We start from the raw sequence: 27,645 nt of genomic DNA, 5'->3' as shown, positions 1-27,645 counted from the left end.
AGGGAGGTAGAAGGTGCTACTTTCTACAGCATCATTTTTCAATGGAACTGCAGCTAATTAGATGTTAATTATATGACCACCTTCAGTGGGTTTCATACTTCTCAATCTTTGAGCCCAGCAATGTGTGACATAGCAATCATAAAATGTGATAGATTGAGGGACGAACATCCATGTTTTGTTGTGCACTAGGCTATGATTCACAGATCATTATAACTAGAAAATCTGTCATTAGGGAGGTTTTCCTGCCATGCAAATTCTCCTTTTGACATAAGAAATCAACCTGATTACAATAAACAGAAGTCAACACGAAGGCCTTCACCTCTCTATTCCCCTAAACTCATTACCTGAAGGTTTTCAACAGGCATTAATTAGCCATTCAAACTAAAGGAATAACAGTTAACCTTCAAATGAAGGAGGCTTCTGATGTGTTCTTGTTGCCACACGTAAGTGTAAGCTGGAAGGCCAGTTTTGACACCTTCCTCCCCAAAGACACTGAGTATTTGAAGTGCACTTACGGCTGGCACAGCTTGATAAGGTCCTGGTCAGTGGTGCCGGGTGGAAGGCCTCGAATGTACAGGTTGGTTTTACTCAACTGCTCTCCGCTGCTGTTGTTGCTGCTGTTGTTGCTGCTGTTTGTGCTGGGGCTGGGAGGAGCCATGGGGTGGGGAGCTGGTGCATAGGACTGCTGGAAACAGAGCAAAAGAAAAAGGCTGTTACTGGAAAAGGCAGAAGCATGACAGACCCATGTGTTTTACCTGGGTAACACCAGAACTATGCTATGCTTGTCCTGCCCTCCCTGACCACCTCCAGCTGCCCATTCCTACGGCACCTGCACCCATGCCCAGCCAGTAATACCTTTTGAAATGGAAAAGAGGATCTACATTTTGAGTTTAGCCATAACTATGAAGTGCATAATTTTACTTTATTTTTTTAATTTGGAATTAAAGTAGCCTAATGATGAGCTCATTTTATCTAGATCACAAAATAAAGCTCTGAAATGACACTGAGGGAGTAACTAGTATTAAAAAAATTAAACACAATCTGCTCTAAGAGTACTTTAAGACACAAATAAGAGTATCTAGCCAGAGGTACAGAAGCTGATGCCAGAACCCTAGTTAGTCTTTTCTAAACTTGAGGAACACCCACTACATGGACAGTCAGGTGGCAGAGAATTGACCAGCCTAAGAGAGAAAAAAATACAAAGCAGCCTGAAAAGACTGTTGCTACAGATGTCTTTCACAATAGAGAAACAGGGTCTGGAAAAGATGATCAGGCTAAGACCTTCTGCTCTCAGAACCTTACCCACTTCTGAGCAACCACAAACCACACACAACAACTGAGAAATACCACTTAAAACAGGAGGCATTCTCACAGAGAGAGAACACTCCTACTCCCAAACTCCATGGCAAATAGATATTATGAAAAAAGTTGCACACATACTACAAAAATTACATAAACACCTCTGATCTGAGGCAACAACTGAGAATTTTAGTTGCTGCAACCATCCTTGGTGCTCTGACCACCAGAGTATTTACTCACAGTACAGAGTGCTTGCCAGGAGAATGAAGGAAACATTGAATGGAGACCATCCTGTCACCACTGTGATCTATGCAGAAAAGCTGAGCTCTAGGGGTGAACTTGTAGAAACTGGGGGATGCTGAGGACTGAACTCCAGACAGACATCCAGGGGAACGAGTCAGAGCTCCAGGAATGTAACCATCTGCTGAGAAGAGGGAAATCCCATTTCCGCAAGCTGATCAGCATATTCTGCTTGCTTTATGTGTGGTGACAACAGCAGGTAAATGTTGGGCCAATGCCAAGTTAACCATGCTATGCTAATGGACTAATAAAAGCAAAACATCTGCAATTTTCATTACAGCAGTAATAACACTTTAGTGACTTCTAATATGCTTGTTCTGCATTTAGGACTCGAACAGAGAAAATATTTAAGTCTGTGAGTAACTCTGATCATGCTAATCAACTGTCCCTTTAATTTCAGTGGCCCTAATTTCGTGCTTATAATTATGCACACACAAAATCACAGTCTTGGTAGTTGGGTATTTTTAAATTAGTAGCTCTAAACTCTTTCAAACAAGTCTCATTATTTAGAAGAATCAAAGAAGTTGGAGGACATAGGGGGAGCATCAGTGAAAGGTAAAGCTCAGAGGTTTTGATGAAATGAAACAGCACATTTGAAGCAATGCCTTTCCTGCTGCAACTTGCTTTCTACTTCCCAGTTTCTCGCTTTTACACCAGGAGTGCGGCAATATAGCATCAAGTGTCAAAACATCAGAATTCCTCTGCAGTCTTGCCTGGTTGTAATGTGGCTCAAGTAAGAGCCATTAAAAGGAAAAAAACACTTCAATAATGTGATCTCCGTGCTAGCAAGTAATGACATTCACTCTCTTCTACAGTAAAAGAGGAAGGGCGATGAGCTTCCTTCCCCAAGTCTCTGCATAGATATTTTTGCTGACAATCAAAAGCACTTAATGCATACAGATCATATTTCTCTGCACACACATTTTATCACTGGGTAATCCCCACCCACTCAAGCTTCAATGTCATTCCCAGAAACAGAGAGCTGAAGCAGAAGCCCTGAGTACCAGCACAGGAAAGCACCTCGACTGAGCCCCAGTGCTGGGGTCAAATCCTGGAAATCGGCTCCAGACCACAGCCATGGCCCAGCTGGATAACACCGCAGGCAACAGTAACCACTACTAAATACATAGGCAGCTACACCTTCAAACATCCTGGCTGAAAGCATGTTTAAAACTCCATGCACCACAGGGCCATGGAAGAACTGTGACTGTGTATAAGACGTTTGGCTTTAATATCCCAAGAGCTCAGGAAATATCTCATGGTAATCTTGCACCGTTTGAGCATTCCTAAAGTATAAATAAATAAGCAAACAAACAAAGAAATAAATAAATGTCAAAGTAACACTCACTGCTTTCCCCTAACCTTCAAGTTTGCCATACACAGTGAATGCTCACAGTGAATGTAAAGGAAAAAAAAAATTTCCATACGCCAATAAAGGGCTAAGTACTTTAATTATTAATTGATATTATTATATATGTCTTAGCAGGGGATAATGAATAAATATCCTATTGTCACATCAACATAGTATGCAAGAAAAAAAACAAAACAAAAAAAAAACAACAAGGAAAAGAACAAGTGGAAATATAACTCTGAAATACAAAGAGCAATTTTCATTCTATTACAGGATCTTTATCCTCACACAGAGGAGAGCACTGGGGGCCTAATTCTAATTTAAGCTTAAGATATTTTTCCCTCCCAACCAGCTGAAAGGGGATGTAGAAGTGATCATGAATTACAGTTACACCAATTTTAAGACCACAGCTATAAAAAAAAAGCCTCAGTATACACATAGAAGGAGACCATACAAGCAGTTGTCTCAGGTAAGAGCTGCTCAGACAGCAGGCACACACAGACGCATTGGTTCATAGCAGCACCCTGGGAGTTGCTCTAAGTGTGGGCAGAGAGGCAGCTGCACTCCACTTTGGAGGATGCTGATCTTCTCAGGCCAGCAAGGCCCACTATACACCAAACCTTCTTCACTAATAAATCTCAGCCACAGCAGCCCACAGTAATTTCCATGCATATCCAATACCCCACAATACCATCCACAGGAAGATTACAAAATTGCCTGTGCCGAGGCTGATGACATATTCTGGCCACTTGCCAGACTAAAAGCTTCAGGTCAGAAGAAAGCTTCGAATTCTAGTTCCCTGAGCTCATGAGTGTATGACTGATGGCAGAAGTATGCGCTTTGCCTCCAAACGAGCAAAGGTTCTGCTTTGGTAATCTCCACAAAACAGCTGGAGTGAAAGACTAAATGGCAACCAGCTGATGATCCCAGATATGGACCACTTGCTAGAGGATCACAGACAATGCCAAAGTGGGGCTTTGCCTGGGGAGCCACCTGTGCACTCAGTGGAAGGAAATTTGTGTCCTGTTCTGATGTTGGACCCCTCCATGGCTGGGAGCAAAGCACTTAACTTCTCTATCACGAGAGCCATAAGGAGCACCTCTGTCAAGATTGGCTCATAACACCCTGACAAAAGCTGTAGAAATCTGGGAAAGGGGTTTTGCCATCACAACCAAGCATAGGACCTGCAGACCTAGAGGAAAAAAGTATTAGGCGAAATCTATGTGTTTCATTTCAAAAGGAAGCTGGAATTCGGAGCTGGTTTAGCCATTAATTTTTCAAATAACCGATACAACCAATTCATTTTTCAATTCTCATGCCTCATTATTCAGTAGGGAGTGTGTGGGGAATGAACTGGTTTGTAGATTATTCCAAACAGCTTATTAATTTAGCATGGATGGTTAAATAGGATTTGTTTTCATCTTTGAAAAATGAATGAAATTTCCTCTTTTTCATTAAGTAAGAAATTAATGTGCTTAATTCTTATCCAGTCTCAGGAACGTACCCTTGTGCTTAAAACCTACAGTTCAGCTCTCTGAAACAGTGTCCAGTGGAAGTGCACAGGGCTAAGCATGAATAATGAGGTATCTTAGTCTTTCTAACTAAATAACACAGAAATGCTGAACCAGAAGCCTCTTGGATGCTAAATGATCAACGCTCTTCCTTCCAACATTCAGCCTCCTTACACAAGAACAGTATTTAGCCTCCATGGCAACCAACTACTCTTTTGTAGTTTTTCACTTGTTGCAAGTTTAGGCTGAAGTTGTTTTTTTTTTTTTCCAAAGGAAAACACTACTTAAAAAGTCAAATTTCAAATATTTTTCACATACAATTCCTTTTGGATGGGAACCACAGGCCCCAGATGCCAAATTGTAGAGTCTGCTTTATTAGCAGCAGCTGATTGCTTGGCAAGCTTCTGAGGTGGTTGGGCTTGTGGTTTTGGAGTGGCCTCCAAGCCTAGGATGCAGCTGGACAGCTCTGCTAATGGTCCAGCCAATTTGTTTGTAGTCACCTTTGGCTATCTCAGATTTGTACTCTTTTATACACTTGAAAGGAAAGTCTTGGAAAGATTCCCATTAACACTGATATGCAGACTTTTCCTATCTTAGTGCATATTTTACATTAAAAAATGAGTACTACACACATTCTTGCACACGCATACTATCCATTTCCCTCTGAACAGTGTTTTCCAGCTGCTAGATTCATCTCTCTTAGTGCCCAGTTGCTACCCAATTCCCTTAGCTCCCGATTGACAAAATAAAATAAGACAAAGTAAATACAAATGAATTGTACAAATATCAATTTACAGCTCACATTAGCAAAACACTGTTCTCTCTACATCCTACTGTACAAAGAAGCAATTTTTGTGACCTAGAGGGTACTTACCGGTCAATTACAAAAATTATGAGAGGATGCCACCAATTTTCAGCCTGTTGATGGGATTTTGGAGCTGACTGAACAGTAAATTCCATATTAAGCAAAAGGCAATCATCACAGTAGAAGAGAAAGCAGAGAGGTAGGGAAAAACATAATAAAAAGAACAAGATAAAAGTCACAACAGCAACTCTTCTGCCTTTGGTTTTCTCCTACAGTGAGAAACAGCACCAGAAGGTAAGCTGTATTTCTCATCCACAGACAGGTAGAACAGAAAAGTGAATAAAAGATGAGCATTGAAATGGGCAACACAGAAACCTCATGCATTTTAGAAAGGCTTCAGTCAAGGGAGCTCGAGTTATAATTTTCTTACTGAGTCTGTATGGCACTCATTGTTCTTGCAGAATCCAGCCATAACCATGGCCTATCACCCACCCAGCCCATGAAGGCCTGGAAGACAGAGCTCCTTTTGGATGTTTTCCTACATAGGCAGGTCTTTCCCTAGACATCTAACAGAAAATCAACAGCTGTAAAAGTGCACGTGTTTTCTAACCCTTCTGCACAGTACCAAAGCTTCCAAGATTGTTTCTATAGAAGTAACAACCCACCACTTGGCAACATTTTCTATTTGCAAAGGAATGGCATGTGAAAACGTAAGTAAACTCAGAAGATGAAGACAGACAATAACGTTCAAAGTCTGTGCCATCACAGTTCTTTCAATCAAGAAAACCAGAACACACCTCAAGAGGGTTTTGATTTCTCTGAATCCCTTCCAAGGCCTTTAAAAGTGATTTGCTGGATAAAAGAAGCCTGGTGAGTCAAGGCTGCCGGGTTGCACTCTCTGTACTGCAAAATCACTGTGCTTCCCCAAGCAAGTCATTTAGATTCCTTACATCTCAGTTTACTAATCTGTAATGATTCTTCCTTACCTATTTAAGGCATATATAATGCTCTGTGTGATTACTGGATGAAAGATACTACTAAGAATTGCAATATTACTTGAAGATGGGAAAAAATATTATTAAAGTCTAATTTAATAACTAGAGCTATGCCTAATTCTCTTGCAGATAAAAATCATTTCTGCATTCAATGACTTTGCCATTCTGTATCTAAACTGAATGAATTAAATAATTTTTAAAAATAAAATACCAGTGCAGTTTTCTCATTAATAATATTTTTAATTTAAAAACAAATTTAGAATTATATATTCACAATGTTATTGTGATCTTGTGTCTTGTATACTTGAATTTATTATAAATTGCATCTTTAGTACACAGGACAAAATTGTAGTTGTATTTTGTTTACCCTTTATTTCTTTTCACAGAGTGGGGGAAAAAAAAATGTCACTTGGGGAAAATGGCAATTACAAGGGGAAAACCCAACCTGGTCCTCCAACAGGCACAGTAGTCATCCAACAGTCAGATTAAAACTGGGACTTGATGGTTCAGTAAGATACTTTGAGATCTTTGTTTCACAGACAAAGCTGTTGGAATTAGTAAGCAAAACACTCCTTACAAATCCCTTGAATCTAGCACAAAGCAACAGAGATCCATAGAGCATAAGCTCAGGGACAATTTGGTTCAATTTTCTCTGTTCTAAAATACTTCTCTTCCAAATTATGACTGCTCAGATTTTAGCATTTTATAAACACTTAAAACTAGACAATGCACAGGAATTAAGTCATCTGCAGTAAGAGAAGGAAGAAATTTATTGGACTGTACCTGCAAAAAAGGTCTCTTTTTGTAAATTTTCTGTGTTCAAAATGACCAACCAAGCAAACAAAAAACAACAGCAATTCACTCTTCTTTTTATCTGCAAGAGCACTGAGAGTGCAGCCATCATTAGCCTGGGTGACATATGCTAGAAGCCTGAAAATTTTCTCGCTGATCATAGTATCTTCTATTTTACACTAAGACAGACTGAAAAATGTCAATCCATACATCACTCATTTTCCCACCATTACCAACGGGAAATTTCAAAAGCAACTTGGTCAGGTGTAAAGCAACTTAGTTTGACGTGTGGTGAAGTTTACATAGTAAAGTAGATTAGAGTACATTAAGAGAGACTGACAATCTTCTCGCCTGAGGATGAACCAGCCCCAGCAAAAAACAGTCCAAGACAAGGCAACAGCACAGAGATGAAGAGTATCATTTGCTGATGGAAAACACCCCAGCCATCACTGCCTCCCTGGGTCATGGTCACTAAATAGGTGCAAGCTGCCAACACTCCAGCTCTTTACCCTCTCCCCTCTACATATTGCTATATCAAAGACAGAACTATTCATCCCTCATAAACAATCTTCTGTTTATCCATAGACTACTTGTAGCTCCTGACTAAAACATGGTAACTTCCCTGAATTTAGGGCTTCTCACATCCAGACAGGAGGGTAAAATTTAGTCCTTAGCACTAAAAAGCCAAAGACTAGCAATAAGAGCTGTGTCACCAAATAGATATTTTCCAGAACAGAAAATAACCTTCACAGCTTTGTCTCCTCCCATTTATTTCATGGCAGGAGGCTCCCATGACAGGGTATTCCTGAGGCATTATTTATTTCTCAGCAAGGGCGAAGAAGAATTCTTTCTATAAAGTATTTTGGCACTTTGGCAAACTCATAAACAATAGCCTATATTCTTTGACATAAATTAGCGTTATTGCTTCATTATCCAATCCATTCATATTTTATTGATGTACTGAGACTAAATGTGAACAGAATCTAGATCTTAAAAATACTAAATCTGGGCAATCTGGACAATAAAACATTGCAATTCATCTAGTAAGAACATTGTAGAGCACAGATCAAAATATGACAGCAATTACTGCTTGGGATACAACAACTTTGTGCTAAAAAAATGGAGGGAAAATGATAAATTCCAGCAGAAATGACCGTTTATGCTTATATTTTCACATAGCCAATTTTGGGGCTACACAATGAGTTGACAGTACATTTGGAGGATAAGAATAAAAATGCAGATCGAAAGGCTGATATTTAACTTTCCAAATACTTGCAGAAACAAACACATTTTTGGTTCTGAGAAACTAAATTTACTCTCTGGGTATTTGTTTACATGTGGTGGACTACAAACATCTTGGAAATGAGATTCAGGAGACATATGCTTCATTGCATTGCTTTTCCGCACAGTCCACACGTACCACGGCATCAACTCTGGGGCAAGAACCTGACTATAATAAAAGCCTGCCACATAAAACTCAGAGCACAGAACAAAACCAAAACATCAATATCATCTCTTCCCTCTACACTTGAGATTTTGACAAGCAGAAATCAGAAGCAGATGTGTTTTTATTTTTCAGAAAGAAAACCCCAAGCAAAAGGTTTTTCAAAATCCAACCCAAGTTTCCTCAGTTTTTCTTTCTTATAGCAGAACTAAGCAGGAAATCTGCCACTATTGCCATAAGCATTGGCAGAATGGAAGAATGAGGGATGGCAAAGCTCCCCAGGAATGTCCCTCATTATCTCCCATGTAACCACAACAATCTTTAGGAGACATGTATGAGGAAGCTCTCCCTCCTCCACCCAGTACTATATAAAGATGAGTTGTGCCTCCTGTCCTACAACCAAAGGAATCCACAGAATGCAGATTCTGGGAAAGGTTTTTCCCAAAGACAACCATGTGACATCATCAAGACAGAACTGGGACATTTCACAACAGCCAGAAATGATGTTTTCTTTGAAAACCTTGAGCTACAGAAACACACTGGTCCCAGGCTGGGGGCCAGAGGGTCCACAGGAGATACAAGGCATCACAAACCTCACCAGGTTTTTGCTTCCTATGAAAACTCATCCAGCAACTTATCATAGGAAATAGCTTTTAAAAAAATTTCTGCACAGGTCTTAACAGTTCCTTGCTTAGGAAGAAGAGACAATGAGCCTTGTGAGACCAGTGTACATAAAGTCAATTAAAATACACCTAGAAAGCACTCCAACAATAAGCTTATATGGTGGGGATGATAAGAATCTAATGGCAGTGGTTAGGATTAAGGTGTCAGCCTATGGACATAGTTGGCCAACATGTTGCTGGGCACCTCTGAGCTTCTGACAGTCCTGAATACTGTACTAAAAAAAGGCTAAGAGAAGCAGGGAAGCTGGGGTGGCTACGTGTAGGGCTTACCACAGGCAACTGGGGCTGAAACTCCACATTAAGAACCTCTCTGTCCCATTCCAGGTACCCCTCTACATTCTTAAAACAATATGTAAGACAATGAACTTGATAATGAAGTCATGATTACACATGAGCCAGGAAACTGTTTGGGCCCACGTAAAGAGTAAAATGAAGGAATGGGACACTGCAAGCTTAAATTTGATAAAGAGGTGAATTCCAGACCTTCAGGTCAAAGCATCCCAGTAGGACATAAAATGTTATGTTCATGGGAAGATGAGCAAGATATGCCATGAAGCATTTTGAGATTTAAGCACTTACATTTTCAGCTAGTTTCACTGAGTGCTTTAAATCATATGCTAAGGAAGAAGAATAAACACTCTCCACTTTGTAACTGCAGACTCTGATTCCATATCAGATCTCCATTTCTCTAGATTTCATGTGGCAGACTTGGAAGGCAGTATGGGAAATGCTGTTTAATTTTCTTTGATTTAACAAGCATCTAATATAACTTGCATTTAAGATTTCTTCCAAACATCAATCAAATCCACTTGAGGCAAAATTTACTAAATAAACTGAATAATTAATGCAAAAATAGAGAAGTTCTTGACTCTATCTCTGGAATTTTCAGAATTATCCCCAATTTATTTACAGGCATTTCTAGTTTTTTTCCTTAAAATTCAATTTTCTGTAAATTCTATTGGTTTTGAGAATGAATTTACTTAAGCATGCAGTGAGTGAACACAAAATCACTTACAAGGAAATCATCCTTACATTAAGCTAAATTGAAGCCTGAGCACTAAAGTCTCCTACATCCCATACACCCTATATTCATACCAAATGCAGATTGAGGCAAAGGTCCTAACTGATCAGCCCACCCACAGGAGTATTTGACCACCTGTCTAAGTAGATGCCACAGCAGTTACTGCCTAGCACACACTTTGTTGTCATTCCTGGAGGTCCTGGGATCACAGGACTGCTGAACAATGGAAGACTCCTCCTAAATTCTGTGATAGTTAAGGTCACTGGAAGATAACAACTATTTCTTCTCAGCCAGCACGATTCTGACATCTGTTTTTGCTAGAAGGCAAATAAAACCCATGAACTCTTCTTTGAAAAGTAAAAATACTTTAGAATGTCCATTTTTCTTCAAAATCAGTGAATCTTAATATGCACAAACCTGACCTGCTGGTTAGATATCCAGAAAGACTCATCATTTTTTTCACTGCAATCCAGTGTTATTCAGAAAGTTCTTTCCTAGCTAATTCCTATTTGCTTCTTCAATGTTTCCACCACCTCTGGTTTTAAGCACTTTTCAGAGCATGAGAGAGGGAAGTTGAAAACATCTAACTTTAGTATGGTACAAGTTCTCAGTCTCTTCCCATTTCTTCAACAACTGGTTGTGCTACTGTGCTTGTCTGATTTCAAATGTCACTTTACTCACACACAAAAATTTTGACTCAGTTAAAATATTCACACAAAACTAACTTCTGGTTTGGTAAAAGTAACCTACTCACTTTTTTCTGATGTGCTTAGAATGTCTCACAATCAGCATAGAAATTTAATTTCATTACAACAGCTTTCTTTCCTTAGTTCTACTAAAACCATCATTAGTTTCTGCTGAATGTTGTGGCATGGTGAGCCAAGTATTGTGCTAACATTCACAGATTCAGCTGCAGATGCATTGCCTAAACTATTCTAGGCCCTGTGCCATGTGCTTTTGCCATACTCTGCATAACAATATGAAGAACCTAAACTTCTGTGCTCAGAGGTGAAAAGCCTTGCAATTCAGGGACTCAGCTGCTTCCTTATGCATCTGTGTAAAATGCAATGGACCACTAATTGGGATAATGAGGTACTCCTGTTGCAAGCAATAGGAATTTAGAGCAACAGGGTACATATGTTAAATTCCTGAAACAAACCAGAAAGGTAAAAAAAAAAATATTCCATCTGCACTGCAACATTGCCTTCAACGTCTTCCGTTAGCTTTCTGGCTTTTTGACCCTTTAATATTCTTCATTCATGCATGATTTATTTTTTAAGTCAGCATTTTTTTCTCTGGAAAGAATATCTACTTGAAGGAATTTCAAATGTTAAATCAGAACAAGCAAAGGAAGAAAGAAAATCTCCTTAATGCATTTTCTTAATAATGTTGTACCAAGCTTTAGAATAGAAGCTTGAAGAATGATGGTATGTAACAATAAGGTTTATAATTCAAATCAGATACATATAAATATCTAAAAGTCTTAATGTCACTTAATACCACTGTTATAGACTCACATGCATTAAATGTTGCAGAAAAAAAAACTACTTCAAGTCTAAAATGAAAAATAATTTACATTAAGAAAAAAAAATCTCAGGATGGAGAAGAGTGTCAATTACCATATTTCTAACAAAACAATAATCAGATTGTAATAGTAATACACTGTGTTAGAGTAGAATCTGATTAGGAATACCAGGGCAATAAGGTTTTCTATGGGCACATTGGCAGCAAAAGGAAGACTAAATAAAACATTTGCCCACTGCTTGATAGGGCAGGGGATGAGTGACAAAGGACAAATGGAGGCACTTGATGCTTTCTTTGCTTCAGTCTCCACTGGCAAGGTCTGCTGACAGGTCTTTCAAATTTCTTCACCCAGCAGTAGGGCCTGGGAGGGAGGTGCTGCCCAGGAAGAGGGGCATTACATTAGAAGTTACTGAACACCAACTGCAAGGGAGCTGGCCAGTGTCACCCAGAGGCTGCTCTTCTGTCTCTGAAAGGACATGGCAAATGGAGGCCATCACAATGTTCCTGATGACTGGAAAAAAGGCAAACATTACACCCACCTTCTGAAGAGGCAGAATCTAGGGCTTAGCAGGCTGGCTACAGCCTGGCAAAACTAAAGAGAAAAGTCTCATGGGCACTGTGTCCAAGCACATGAGGGACGAGGTTGCTGAGCACAATCAGCACGGATGAGCAAGGGCAAACCAGACTTGGCCAACGTGCTTGCCTTGCACGTTGAGACAACCAGGTTTACAGACCAGGGAAGAGCAGTGCAGGTTGCTTACCCTGACTTTAGCAAGGCTTACAGTGTGCCACTGTCACCAACAAGCTGGATGACAGGAGGGAACACACAGGTAACACCAAGGTGGGGCGAGCAGTGGACTGGCTGGAGATAAGAGTTGTCTGAAAATACTAATATCAGTACACCCAATGCTACACAAAAGAACTACTCAACAAAAAACTCCTTCACCTCATGATTTATGTATGTTAAAAACCCTCCATGTTTACTGACAGAATAACTACTAAGTGATTTTTGCAGGTATATACTATAATCAAATTCAACTGCACAACAAAGGATTTATTAAAACTGAGACATCTGAACTCTATTCCTTTGCTATTCTTTGACCTCAAATTTAGCTCATTTGCTCAAGTCATTATTAAATAGCATAGATTTCACATAGATTTCAACAGCAGTAGTATTTACATTAATTCAATATCCTTGGATTAAAGGAATTAGAAATACTGAAAATCCTATTCCTCAGCTTTGTTGAAGATCTGCATTGTAGTCTAAGGAAACACTCTGTACTTTTAAAAAAAATCTGTTTCTCAATCATTTGAAACTAAATAAACTGACAGGTCTTCAAAAAATCTCTGAGACTAAAAGTTGTACAATCAATGACAGTGATAGTTGCTACCATATAATCAAAGTTCAGCTTTGATTAAGATTTTTCAATAAATGTGCCCATAGTTATAACAAATTCATTTTTTTTATCATCTTCTTCAAGCAGTGAAGATAATCTGACTCCACCAATCATATCAAGGCATGGGTGCCAATGTGTATTCAGTCTAGGTACTCAGAGTATCTAGGCTCAATTTTAGACATAAAGTGTCACACACAACAGATCTAAAGTGCTTAGCGCAACTTCAGCCTCAGTGTCAGGCAATTTGGTCCCAGAAAATTTGAAAAACAACTGCAATGGTACACTGAAAGACAGCAGCACAAATACTGCATGTCTCCCAGATGAGTCTGATGGCAGCGACAGGATTGAATCCTATTTACAACACAACAAACCAAACCATCACTAAATGCAGCAAAGGCTGTGGTCTTGTGGAAAGCAGAACTTATCCAATTAAGGAAATGACCATGTGGTAACTACTATTCACACAGGATCCAAATTCAGGCTCCACAGGCTCATGAAGAATGCCTAACTTGACTCCTTGACTATATAACCTTAACTCCCTCCAACAAAATTAACAGCATCAGAAAACAAAAGCTGCGAGTTACTTTCTGTAACAAACATCCCTCTTGGGAAATCAAAAAGCCCACCTAGAAGAGAGATTTGTATTTGGGTGTTACTAATAACAGGTGGGAACGTCTTGGGAAATGGTATCAGAAACACAAGCAGAGAGTAAATCTCCCCAGAACAGCTTTCACTTTGCAACCAGAGGCTGTACACAGACCATCATGCTAACCCATACGAAAGGGCCTATGCCTTGTGAGATTTGACCATTAGACTCTAGTCCTCTAAAAATCTCTTAGTGGAAAGCAGTTTTAGAACTAAATTTTATAGTCAAGAAAAAAACCCACCTGTGTATTTTAAATCTGCCACCAAAAAAAGTTAACTGATGTTTGCCCTCACTCTTTTTACAAGAAAAATTTTGCAGCGGTTCTTCTTCCACCTTCTTGGTACCACTAAGAACATTTCATGTGCAACTCTATATCCTTTGTCTTATATACACAGTCCTCAAAAACATGAGGAAGTGTCAACTACACAGTCAGGGGAATGGCTATCACATCTTCTTCAAGTCAATAGAAACACTGTTGACATGGTGATGCATTTGCCAAAATACATAGTTAGATTATTAAAAGTGCTGGATGTTTTTTAACACACTTTTAAAAACAAATGTCTATATTAAAATGTTTCTCCTTAGGGGTTTCTCCTAAAAATTAAAAGAAAAAGGGAACCCTAGATTAAAAATATATTGATACTCTTAACTCTTTTGGTGTTAAACAACTGTGTTATGCCTCATATGCCTCATATTTTGTTTGCAATGGCTTAACACTAAGTTTCCTTTCTTGAACACTGGGCTAATATAGTTCTTACAGGGCTAAAAGTCTTTCAATGACAGGAAAACCTGTTATCAGGTTATTATATATTTCACTAAGGTCTGTTTATCATTACATTCCCTCATCCTACCACCCCCAAAAGATGAAAAGCTGCTGCAGAGGAGGAAATACATGCAGCAACATGTCACCTCTGGGAGGGATCATGTCATAGCTTTCTGCTGCCAAACAGAGCCCATGTTTCCCTGTCTCCATCTCAGGCTCCCTGCACTTGAGACCTCACCCTGCTCCCCACACACCTGGAAGAACCTCTGTAGTCATTAGAGCCTAGTCTGGCAAGGATGACACAATTTAACTGTTCCTTTGCAGGCTGTATACTGAGGACTTTTGAGCCACAAGTGGCCTCCTGACATCCTCTACCCTTTTCCCTCCCTTCCCCCCAATAAACATTATGAGTTGCATAAAGATGCCTCAGAGCATCTGCAAATACAGGATTTGTTCAGGCTCTGATGGCAAAATGGGAAAGTACAGGTGACAGTCAATATGCAGAGTGACTCCTGCAACTCAGTACTATAGCTCTGAAAAATACAGCAATGGCTGCGAAGTCACATATATGCCTTTATTGCATTTCTCAGTCTCCATATCTTACATTTATTCACCAAAGTAACATCTTTTCTTTTCTCATTAATGCTTTTTACAGTCTTCAGCAATTCTTCTGCAGGAAGATACTAGTACATTAACGCAAGCCAGGAAAACAAGACTTTGAAATATTCCCCCCACTGCTCCCTGCCATGAATGCCATCAAGAAGGATGACACACAGTGCAGCCTGGCTTTCCTTGAAGCACTACCCTCCAGAAGTGTTAACTGCCAGGTTTCTGCAGTGACAGTCTGCACGGCTAAAATTAGCAAGCAACACCTTCCCTTGCACCTCATCACATGATAGAAAACAAACATAACTAGGGAAATACAATATGTTCCTAAAGGTGGAGTCAGAATACTTTTATCTCCATAACAGTTTAGCAGTAAAGGACACTCAGACAAGCAGCTCCTCATGATCTGTTACTCATCTTATAATGTGCTTTTTGCATTTAAAAGATGATCACCTCTAAATGTGATCCTTCAGAGATATTTCTGGCCTGAATCAAACTAGTCCATGTCTATGCTACAGACAAATTGTTTTATTAGGCACCACTGTGTTATCAGATGCCATTTTTTTAGCACTCTCCTGCACAGATAAACACAAACCTTTCACTGGATTCATCTCATTGATAACTGCTGTACATTCTACCCAAGAGTTTCACAAACTTCTTCACAGGCCACATGCCTCCCTCCTGCACTACTGAGGTGCAACTCATTGCAGGCTGGATGGCAGAACTTGGAAGATAAAGCATCAGGCATATTTCTTTTCTTTATTTTCCCCCGCTAAACAGTGCCGTGCAGGCTTTTGCAGTCATGCAAAGCAGCCACACCTCTTCTTTTTCAAAACCTTGCCCAAGTATCCACAAAAAATTGGGCATATTGAAGTCAGTTTGTGAATTCAAACATAACAGAGAGTAGAATTAAATCTGCTGAAGTTGCATCACGATCTGCACACAAAAAGAAAGCATAGCCAAATTATGAAAGAGATCACAGACTATTCAGAGTTGGAAGGGACCCACAAGGATCATCGAGTCCAACTCTTAAGTCAATGGCCCACATAGGGGATTGAACCCATGACCTTGGCATTATGCAACCAAGTTTTAACCAACTGAGCTAATCTCAGGGTCTATCACCTATTTCTCCTGCATAAGGGTAGCAGAAATAGTGCTTTGCATGCATATAAAACCCCAGACATATATCACAGTGTTACCTAACACTACATGGCATGCAACAGGAGGGCACGCAGCTAATGTGATTCAACTTATACAGTGCCCTGACAACCTGCTTCTAAGGCTTATCATCCTCTCGCTGGTTCAGTTCTAGCTCAGCTCTTCTTTCTGTAGTGGTGTGCCTGTGGCTGAGGAAAACGGAGAGCTTCTCCCTGAAGCAAAGCTCTGGCTTGACCACAAATTCCCAAGGCAGCACCTGGGATCTGCCAGGGCCACAGCCATTTCGGCGGACCTGAGATAGGGAGAGATTTATGGTGGGGCTTTTTTTTAAATCCTCAGGAATCTCACTGCTTCTATTTTAGTATCCCCAATTACAAACATCACTATTTTGGCCCTAAAATGTTCTCAGCTTTTTTACAATTAGCCATAGCATTTTACTTGAAGACTCTCTGGCAGAGGGCAGTTCCACAGGCTGGCAGCCTACTTGCTAAAATAGTATTTATCAGCCACTCACTTGATCACAATAATTTTTCTGAAAGTTTAAACTCGAGTCCCAAATTAAAGACATCTTTAAAAAACAGACCTGTTGATTTGCAGTTCTCACACAACATTCCAATAAGAAGGGATTGAAAACAAACACAAAACCCCCTCCCTTGCAACAACTGCTAAGAAGCAAACAAGGCAACCACCGTAGATTCTTTTCAAGCCCTTCGTCTACTGGCAAAAAATAAGGGCCAGCATAAGGCCCAGCTTCATTACAAACTGAACAGTAAAGAAAAAAGACATTGAAAATTAAAGAAGAAATGGTTACAGACAACAGACAGGTTTAAGAAGTTTTGGGTTTTTTTGTCAACAATCCAGGCACCAGGATTTCCTTCTCTGCACTTAAAAAATATAAACAGAAGTACTAACAAAATTATGTGGCTCTTTCTGGTTATGTTTCATGACTTTGAATTTCAAGTCATCCTTGAAATATTTCATTATTTATTAGAGGGTTTTTTTAAATGTATATACAATATTCAGTCATGAAATCAGGACAGGAAAAATCACTTTCATCTTCATAAGCAGTAGATGATCTTATTGAAACAAACACCCAAATTAGCTTACTTTTTCTGCCTGTGATCCCAGACCATCATTCCTATTTACAGACGTTTTAAATGAGCTCAGCTCTTTTGAAAAAACAAAAGAAAACAAACAAACAAAAAACCTAAAAATAAAGTCCACCACTCAGAATTCTCAACACTGTCCAGCCTAAGCCCACAATTTCTGTATTTTGCAACCATGGGCTTAAAAAAGTGCCTTAGCTTATTAGCTACCGGGTGGCAACAGTTCTGAGGTGCACAGCAGATCAGCTCCCTCTGTCATCCCACACACCCTCAAGGGAAACACACCTCTCCCATGGTTATGGTACAAGGGCTGGGTCACCTCCTGTCATCACCAAAGAGAGACAGCACTAGCACACAAGCACCATCACAGTTCCCCAGGGCAGACAAGGTAAGCAGGAGTGAGGTGCTAGGCAAAAAGCACAGAGGTCCCACCAAGGACTGGATGCAGACCACTAGGATCTCAGTGCAGCATCACTCTGCTGAAGCCCATTGCCTTGCAGCAGCATCTGATCCCTTCTTCACATCCTTCACTTTGTGCTGGAGTGGAAATTCTTGGAAATGAATGTAGATAGTAGGGTTGGCACTTTGTATCAAATAATAAATTTGATAATAAAGAATACCAATTGTGTGACAAGGCTGTGAAGTGATCACCAACGCGCCTCATAAATCAGTATCAGGGTACCATATTTTGAGTTTAAAGCAATCAAGGATATGAAAGGAGAACCTTTCTTCAGGGAAGGTAAAATTGGCAGGATAGAAGGTCTCTTGACATCTAGTACCAATATTAACACTTGCACACTGAGTGAGGTAGCAAGATAATTATCCTTTCTGAAGATCTGGAGGTATTGCTTATTCTTGCAGGTTAATTTTCTCAATTTTCTAATGTCCCTTAGAGTGATACTCTGATGGCCAGTCTCCCTCTCTACGCTGACAGTTTATCCAAACAACAGACACTATTGCTGTTATCATTAAAATATCTTCCATTAAGCTGCCATTCTTTAACCACCATGGTCTGTGTATATAAAAAGAAAAACCCATTAAAACTCACTCCAAATATCTCTGTTAGCCCAGGAAATATTTAACAGCAGCAGTAGCTATGCAACGAGAAGGTTAAGCTAGTTAGTGTTTGTGACAATTGCACTCAGCTATTCTATCCAATAGCAAGAACATCTTTGCATTTATCAAGGGAACAGATTTAGTGAGAAAGTACACACAGCAAGAAATAAATGAGAGATGAAAGGAAAACTCGCATTATTGTGGCATCTGCTAGAGCTATTTTAGAACGGTGTCCCCCTGTGCTGCTCCACTGATGGGCTTGCAAGTATTGACTAAAATTAAAATCTGTTTCTCAGGCATTTGTAAATAGGCCAAAAAAACAAGTCTCAGAGTTGTTTTTTTTATAGTCCCATCATTTTCTCCATCCATTTAGAAAATGTTTTAGTTATGTTTTGTAGTGGCCTTTGTGCCCTGGACCTGCTGTGAGAAAGACTCTGCACATCCTCAGCCCTCTTGCACATAGGGCCAATTGCAAGAAGAGTTTACCCTGAGGACTACTCATTTCTCAAATAGGACTTCAGTATTAAACCCAAATTTTTTAGGATGATACAGTAGGCTCTTTGTTCCCAACAGCTTTAAGGCATTCAATTTCTTTATGTGCATGTGAAAATTCCGGTTCATCTTCTGCTTTGCCTATGCACAGGAACATCCTGTACAGGCAAGGCCAAATATTTATACCTTAGCATTTTTAGGGGTGTTGTTTTAAATGCAATGTCACATGAAACAGACTCCACCTCTTTTCAAAGCAAGCTGTTCAACTCACCAAGGTTTAATTACGTTTTGGCTCCCATTAGGATGTGGCAGTCTGACCAGACAGCCAGAAAAACATAAATGCAGAAATGGCTTCAAGCAAGATTGCAAGCCCTCTGCTCCCTTTGGCAAACCTGAGCTATCACACAGCCCCTGAAATAATTGGAACAGTATGAAAATATACTCAAATGTGAGAACAAAGGTTGTGTAAAGGCAGCCACAACTAACTTGTAGAAAAATGCATATACCATCTCTCTCATGCTGATTCTTATTTTTTCTTAAGTGAGAGTTACATGCTACATCAAGATCTGGGTTACCTCCAGAGACAAAGAGAGAAAAAAGACACAGTGGGAGCACAAGACAGAGAATTAAAATTGTATGTCTGAAATTTAAACTTATATGCTATCTCCAAGCTTCCTTATTATGTGACTGGGTTTGGAAGAAAAAAAGCAGAATATATCATGATTTGAATAAGTTGCACTTAGCAATGTGAAGGAGAACTGCTGAATCAGTGACTTCTATTTCTGGAAAGATAAAGTTTATTCTCAGCCCAGCTATACCAACACATTAACTCTTAATGTCATCCTTCTCCACACAGTACTAGCAAAGTGCTTTCCTTCCTCCTCAAAAGGATGATAAAGGGAAATCCCACTGTCATATATAAGTGTTTCCATGAAAACCAAACTGCTTAATTTTTGGTGAAAAGAAAAATTGTATTATATCATTGAAATGGCCGTCAAACAAGGTAAAGAAAACCATTTGCCTGCTGAAGAAACAGAGTGCCAATCTGGAGAGCAGAGCATCTGCTACGGAGGAGACTGTAATTATCTCATGCATCTGAACACCACTGGGCATTGAAGTTACTCTAGCTCTTTTGCCAGATACTCTCTGTTCAGGGCTCTTACTTGACACCAGCGGGAAGTAATCAAGGGTTTGCGAGGCCTGTCAGTATAGACCTTACACATTTTGAAGTGCACTACTTTTGATGACATACTCTGAGTCTTCTTGCTCTAATGAGATGAAAAACTGAATTATTTTGCTGTCACTGTCTCATACTACAAAACACTGTAATGTTGCTAACACAGCACTCACAGGGAAACAACTACTTCTGCACCATCCATCCTGGTGTGCTTCACTGGTTAAGCATTTTAATGGAGCCTTGGCAATTTCAGAAAGAAAGCAGAAAACAGAGAAATTACCACTCTGCAGCCTTAACTCCATCCAGCATAAAAAGCAAGTGGCTTCCCTCAACAGCTGTACAGTAAGTGCTGTTTCAGGAGTTTTTCCCTGGGGAAACCAAGGTGAGAAAAGACTCCAGCTTGCTCCCAAACCTATGTGCAGATGCGGGACTTCTCTGTCTCTGCAGGGGCAACTCTCAGTCCCAGGCCCCAGATTCATATCCTCTCAATCAAAGCCTTTCTTGGGTGCATTTTCTGGAATTTTGTTAAATTATCATGCACTTCTGGTCCACTCACAGAGAACGTATCAACCACAGCTGATCCCCAGAAAGTCTTTTTTTAAATACCCATCTCATGCCTGTCATCAGCAGATCACACAGGAAAATATGGAAAAGGATTATAAAGCTGTTCTTTTAAGACAACAAATAGCTACTGTTCTATTTTTCCCACAAGTAATATGTGTAATTGTTCACTTATTGAAAAGCAACCAAAAAAAAAAGTAACACACATCTTTCCCCATCAATTCTCAATCTATGCCTGTGCTTTTCTTTAAAAGGGATCAAGCTAGAAAATTTAAGATAAAAACATAAACTGCAGCAAGAACAAGAGCATACAACAATTCCTTTGATTCTGGGAACACTAGAGTCTAATAGAAACTCAGCTGCCTGGGTATCTCAAGGACAGATTCCCACGTGAGACTCCAGCCCGGCTGTGTCACAGACACTGACAGATGGGTTTCCCCAGCCTTGAACAACCTAATGGAGCTTTTAGCCAATTTGCATAGTGGCTGTCGCTGGGTGAAATGGGTATGTGTCAAGGACATTATGCAGGCCAAGACAAAAGTGTAATAGCCTTGTATACAATATCACTTCTAACTGCTCACTATTTTTAACCCCCAGTGGGGAGGAAAGAAGAGAAGAGAAAAAGAAGCCTCACTGGAAGCCAGTTCTGAGGCAGCATTTCCTGTTTTGGGGATGGGCTGAAGCAGCAAGACAGTTTTCTTGCAAAATGAAACACTGGACACACAATTACTTCCTAATTTCTTTTCTTTTTTTTGTTTTTGTTTCTTTTTTAAAGCCAAGCATTGCTGGAGTCTCCCAAAGCCTGCCTATAGTAGTGATCTATTTTGATACCAAACTGTCCAGGAGAAGCATGTGCAGCCAGTTCAACAAGAGTCCAAAATAATACTAGAGCCCCATGCAAGGTACAAGAGCCCAGCTGCTCCTGCATGCAAGAGCTAAGCCTAAGGCGAGGTTTTCTCAGGCCTGAGTCCAGATTTTCTTTCATATCTCCTAGCACCTCGCACATGGCTGCTTCTTAACAAATTAACATAAAGAACAAAAAAATTCAAACTGAACAACAAAAATTTACAGCTTGATGTGAAATGTAAGGTCAAGCCCTGAGGGTGGCTGAATTATGTGCTGAGTTGCTGCAACTCTCATGCACCCTGGGAAAAAGCACATGTACTTCATATTTGCCCAGCAACCACCAAAACCTCCTGGCTCGATTTTCCTCTCAGTCACATTAGAATAACTCAGCTACCAGACAATGAGGTGTGATTGAAAAGTGGGGCTGAACTGCAACTTATACAAGAAGAGCCCTTTCATACAATCATTTGAAATTTTGTTGTCTTATTTTCTTCTCCAGATATCCTCCTTTCAGCTTACTATAATGCACACAGGAGGGTCTACCAGTGCTTAAAATTAATTTTTTACCATTTAATAGAGACCAGATTAAAAATTAAGCATGCAAACAGAGGTTTCATAGAAGAAAGCTTCAGTCTGGCAACCAAACTTTGCACACAGCAGTATAAAATGTAACCCAGAAAGCTTCAAACCGTATTTTTGAGAATAGTAAAAAAAAAAAAAAACCAAAAAAACAAAACCAACACAAAAAAACACACACAAAAAAAAAAAAAAAGCCAAAAAGGCACAGGATTAAACTCACTTGGATCATACTACCTCAACACTGAACAAATACACCTCTTTGTGATGAAACTAGAAACCAGAGCTTTTTGGCAAAAAGTGTGAGTAAATTTGTGACCTGTTTATGATCCTCCTGGTCCTGGTGAGTGATAATCTACTCTGGGAACATAGGGAGGACCAAGGAGGTAGGTCCTGGTTTTGAGTGTAGCTACCTCAGTGCTAATTTTGACTTTGTCATTAGCTGCCTGGGTGATTTTGACTAAGCTGTCACTAGGGACTTCCATTTCTTCTAAGCAAAATGAGAACACTAACTTTATTTTAGGCACTTCTGAGGCCTTTGGATAGAAAAGCTCTAAAAATGAACATTATTGTCAACAATACTGTTCTACCACTTCCATAGTTATAGGAAATCAGACCCAAGAGTAGCGCACAAAAGAGCTATCTAACAGCTATCTGCAAATGTAGGTCAAGATAGAGGTCACCACTGTATGTGTTAAAAAGCTGGAGGATTTCCAGATGAGCATCTTCAGTCATCATAATATCTCAGGCCCGGTTCTGAAATCCATTTAATTAGAGGGGGTGGGTAGGAATAAAGCCTAGAAGGTGTTTTTGCTTGGGTTATATGTATACCTCTGTTTGTTTAGCATTACAAAAAGTGCTGTGAGCTTAAGTGTAAATTATTTCAGCCTTTGGCACTATTCAGTTATATATGCTAATTTTAGATGGAGTAGATTGTACTTGAAATAACAGGATTGCATGTGAGCAAAGCCTTCTGTGGTGAAATGCACTTGTTACTCTCTCAAATCTTCTTGCTTGCTGAGAACAACCCTTTCTCACAGCTGATTTTAATCTGCTGGACTTTTATTGTGAAGAGGAGATTCGCTCTTGGTGTGACAAATAAGCATTTCAAGTTAAACTCATTCAGTTCAATTACACAGGAGCATGCCTGTATCTACTCAGTAGCTAATGACAGGGACTTGTAAATACCCTTTCACATGACTCGATTTTAAAACTTTCAATAATATTAGAAATATGTTATCTACTCAAGGTGTATATTGTTTAATTTCTACAAATTAGGTAAAAATGTTGTGGTCACCTTAAAATAAATAAGCTCAGTTTTAGGTTTTGGGTTTTTTTTTTAAATACATGTTAATCAATACAATATAGCATTTCAGCCCTTTGTCATTTCACCTTTTCTAGACATTGACTGGATGATTGATAGCAAAAAGGCCAGTACAAGAGAACCAGAAAAAATAAGGTTAACAATTAGTCACAGTAAGGCTAAGCCTAACAGTAGATATCAACTGCTTTTTGCACCTGAGTTGGTTGTTCTGCAGTAGCATGCACAGACTGAGCCCAGCAGCTCATTCACAGTGAGCTGGATTAATGCCAGACAGACAGCTCCTTGGACAATTTGAAAAAGTATGGAGCATAAAAAACCAAATATTTTATATGTGGCAACAATATGCAGCCCAACAATACTGCATGTCTAAAAATCTGTGTAGAAATCTATCTTCCTAATAAAAACATCAGAGTGACACTCAACAGTGTCAGTATTACAAGTGACATTTAAATAAGGGAGACTTTCTGTTTCTCCTATACCTCTCCTTGAACTAGTAGAAATTAAAGTCATATCAGAGTTTGACTTTGGTGGATTTTTCTTGGTTTTTCTTGTGAGTGGGGAGTTTGGTAATTTGGTTTGGGGGTTTGGGGCCTTTTTTTCTTAGCTCAATTGCATTTACTTGATAAGACAGTCATCCATCAAATAATTTTGGAATACCAAACAGACTGTAAAAGTGAAAAAATATTATTAACGGCACTTCCCTCACAAAGAAGTTTTAAGTTTTATATATACAGCAGCAGGCCAAAATGCTGACCTCCTCTAGATCTTGGATTCACACCTCAACACAGCAAGGCAGATTCAAGATTTACAGCTTGGTGACAAGTCTGCCAATTCATCACCACTAAACCATCTTGAGTCCTCTTTGGAAGTGGCACAGGTCAAAAGAGGAAACCACCAGCTGCTGAAGAAATCCCTTCTCAAACAAATTCATTCCACAAGTAGTCAGCCTGGCAGTAGTACACACACAGAGACCTCCCAGCCTCTCCGCTGAAATCTGTGTGGCAGTGGGGGCACATCCTCTTTTCCTCTTACCTTCCAAAACCTGAGCATAAATGTTAAAAAGTGTTGCCAAACTTAAAGATGAGTTAACAGAAAGAGTCAAGAAGAGAACAAAATACATTTATGAAGGTCCAGCCCTTCTAATAGTTGAGTTTTCTCTAAGGACAAGAGTGGCTGTCATGTCTATTAACTTACAGTCTGTAGAAGCAAAATGGTTGGACTCTAAAAGTCACACTGTAAATGAAAGAGAAAATTTACTTCTATCAATCTTTAAAGAAAACTATAAAATGTATTAAACATCTTGCACAAAAATACAAATAGTGAATTTTCTGTGGAACTAATGCTGTTCTGGCAAAGAAAAGCCAGGGAATTTGAGCTGGTTTGACCAGGAAATGCAAACTCATATCTGTACACCTTCAGTATGTCTAGCTGCACTAAATTTTATCAAATATACTCATAGTTCAGTTTAAGAGTGACTTACTTTACCTTAGTTTAAATCTTTGTCCTAATTAATTTAAACCAAACTGTTAGAAAACGACGAGAATGTTGACTTAGGCTTATGCGTACAGTCTTTTGCATCAGTTTAACTATATCAGTTTGAAATCACAGTCAGACTGGTGTCGTTCCTCATAAGCTTAGCCCTGGCAGAATCAGACACCTAAACTCCATCGAAATGCAGTGACATTCTTGTGCTTAATTCCCTCAAATGCCTTAGGAAATCCTAGCCTAAACTGTGAGCAGGAAGCAACCATGGCCAAGCCCCTCAGAGATGAAATGAGCAGCTCACACCTCAACCAGAGCTATTAATCTCTTTTACCACCCCTTGCTTTAACCAAATACTTCAACCACATTCTTGATATTTTGCAGAGGAGCAGTAGGGTTACTCAGGAGTTTATGGATGCATTGTGCCAAAATTCTTTGCTGGGACCTCAGAAGTTATTGGTTGGTTTACCTCTGCATAAGATTTAGTATCTCTGCTCCTCAAAACCCATTACCTAAAATCACTAAGACAGGCTAAAGATTGATGGGTTGGGAACCAGCCTGCCAGGTTATCTTCCCATCCAGTGCCTACTGAGAAATACAACAGGCAGGGCTGGAGTGCCGCAGGGTTCACCTCTCCCCAACAAACTCCCACCAGGAGCTACCAGAGACAACACACAAACCCACTGATTAGCCTGACCAAAACACTCCTATTTTGCCTCTCCATTACTGCAGTAACTCTAAGACAGCTGCAGAGAAAAAGAAAAAAGTTTCGGATGACTGTTAGCCTATAATTTTGCATATCTCATAGCTGCTATTTCAGAAACAGTTTTCAGATGAGTAACTTGGTGAGATTTGCTGTTTGCAAACTGCATACTCGGTCTAAAGAGCACCTACACTGATGTCTGCAGTACCAATGTTCAGGCCATGGATCTCTATTAACCCTGCTTTTCCGACCACCCATTCTGCCTGTGTCCTCACACAGCTGATTATTACTTCCTCTTATAAAATTTCAGCTAATGTTTCTTCTCATACATAGACTTTTTTTTTTAGTTAGAAATAAAGGCAAAAAACTATTAAAAGTAGCCAAGCCTAAACTAAAAAAGTTCATGTCCTGTCATTTGCCATCTAGGAGGGCTTCAAGGAGCAGCAGGATACAAAAAAGACAAGTTCTCTAACTGGCAGGTCTCCACCAGCCTTTACAATTAACAAGCTAGTTCATTGTCTGGGCTGTTATCTAAATTACAGTCTAGGCATTTTCTGCTAACATATTTTCTGACTTTTTAAACACTATACTGTACAGTACCTTGTACAAAGGCGCCTTTCTCTAATTCCATTTAATTCTCTATTTTCTTGTTTTAAAAATTAACTACTGTAACCATAGCCTTAAGCAAAGAAAGGGAGAAGGGGCAAAAGGAAAAGAGAATGTATTTTTAGCAAGGGGGGGAAGAGAGCTGAAGTTCAGGTGTTGGAGTTTTCTCTGAGGCAGAGGCAATACGCACTGACTACTTTTAAGAAGCCTTAAAATCCATTTTTGGTCCGATCACTTTTTTTTTTTTTAACCAGGATTCATCAACAGTATGGCAACTGACAGGGGAACCAAGCTCAGTCCTTTTCTATGGAGTTTCTGAACCACTGAGAATACCTTCACTTTTTCTTTTCTTCTAAAAAGGGATCACATAATAAGGTATACAAAATAAAAATATGTTAAGGGTCACTACATATGTTGCATTACATCTATTTTAGACATGGCATATAAAGGATAAAATACACAAAACTTGGGAAACATAAAGTTGGCATTTCACTAAAACTCATGAACAGGGACCTTTGGATCAGTCCTCCCAATAACAAGCACTCTTGCTGGGTTTACTTAACTTTTGTTTCTTCATATTCCCCTCCCAAGTCATCCTTTGTATGTGCAATCTTGCACATATAAGCATGTATGCACTTCGACAGTTATTTTTTTATTTCAGATACTGGTACTGGTTTTATAATATGTTAAACATGATCATACATATTCCATTATACATCCCCTTCTTTTGTCCAAGAGAAAAAGGGAATGGAGAAAAATGGAACCTGGTTCACCACTTGACTATTCATTTTGCATTTGTGGAATCACTAATGTGTCATTGCAAGTTAAAAATCATTGTTGTCTTCCACTCCTGAAAACAGAAAAGCAGGAAAGGTTTTTTCACCACATGTCATCATTGGGAATATTACTCATGTGACTGAAGGCAATCTAAAAAAAAGATTTTGCTGTAACTTTTCATGCTGAAGCTATAAGACAGCCCATCAATAAACCTATTTTAAAAAATCAGCAATAATTACAACCCATTGAACAACTATAAGTAAGAATTCGATGACATCTTTTATGTTTGGTTTTCAGCAGAGTTTTACTAGTGCCACTTGTCAAATCTGGATGACACTCTTTAAAATGGAGGGCAACAAAAGGAAAGCCTTTTCTCTTTTACACATAAAAAATACAGAAATAGGAAACTTCTCAAAATTTGCTTCATTCTTTTACTGAATGTTGGTCTGGAAACACTAAGTCATTACAATAAGGGAAAACACACTGACTACTGAGAACATCCTTTAGAAGATTCCTATCAGCAAACTAGTGTTTGCCAATGAACTTTTTTTACTTGTAATACGTTCCACTTGAAATTCCACAGATTAATTCAGGTGATTCAATACACCGGTGAAAAACATGGAATTAGTCTCACTGAATTCTTT

General features: G+C 39.3%; 1 protein-coding gene across 4 annotated transcripts in view; it reads right to left on the bottom strand.

The window, feature by feature from the left end:
• Positions 1–27,645, bottom strand: part of RBMS3 (RNA binding motif single stranded interacting protein 3) — a 708,641-nt gene that overhangs the window by 347,682 nt on the left and 333,314 nt on the right. For all 4 annotated transcript variants that reach the window (XM_071561125.1, XM_071561126.1, XM_071561127.1 and 1 more), the window contains one exon: positions 516–685. In XM_071561125.1, coding sequence (XP_071417226.1) covers positions 516–685 — 170 coding nt within the window. The remainder of the gene's footprint in view (positions 1–515; positions 686–27,645) is intronic.

Source organism: Pithys albifrons, chromosome 7 (assembly GCF_047495875.1).
Source record: "Pithys albifrons albifrons isolate INPA30051 chromosome 7, PitAlb_v1, whole genome shotgun sequence".
In the NCBI taxonomy this organism is placed as follows: Eukaryota; Metazoa; Chordata; class Aves; order Passeriformes; family Thamnophilidae; genus Pithys; species Pithys albifrons.
Note: the sequence above shows the minus strand (reverse complement) of the source record. Positions and strands in the feature narration are given on the sequence as shown.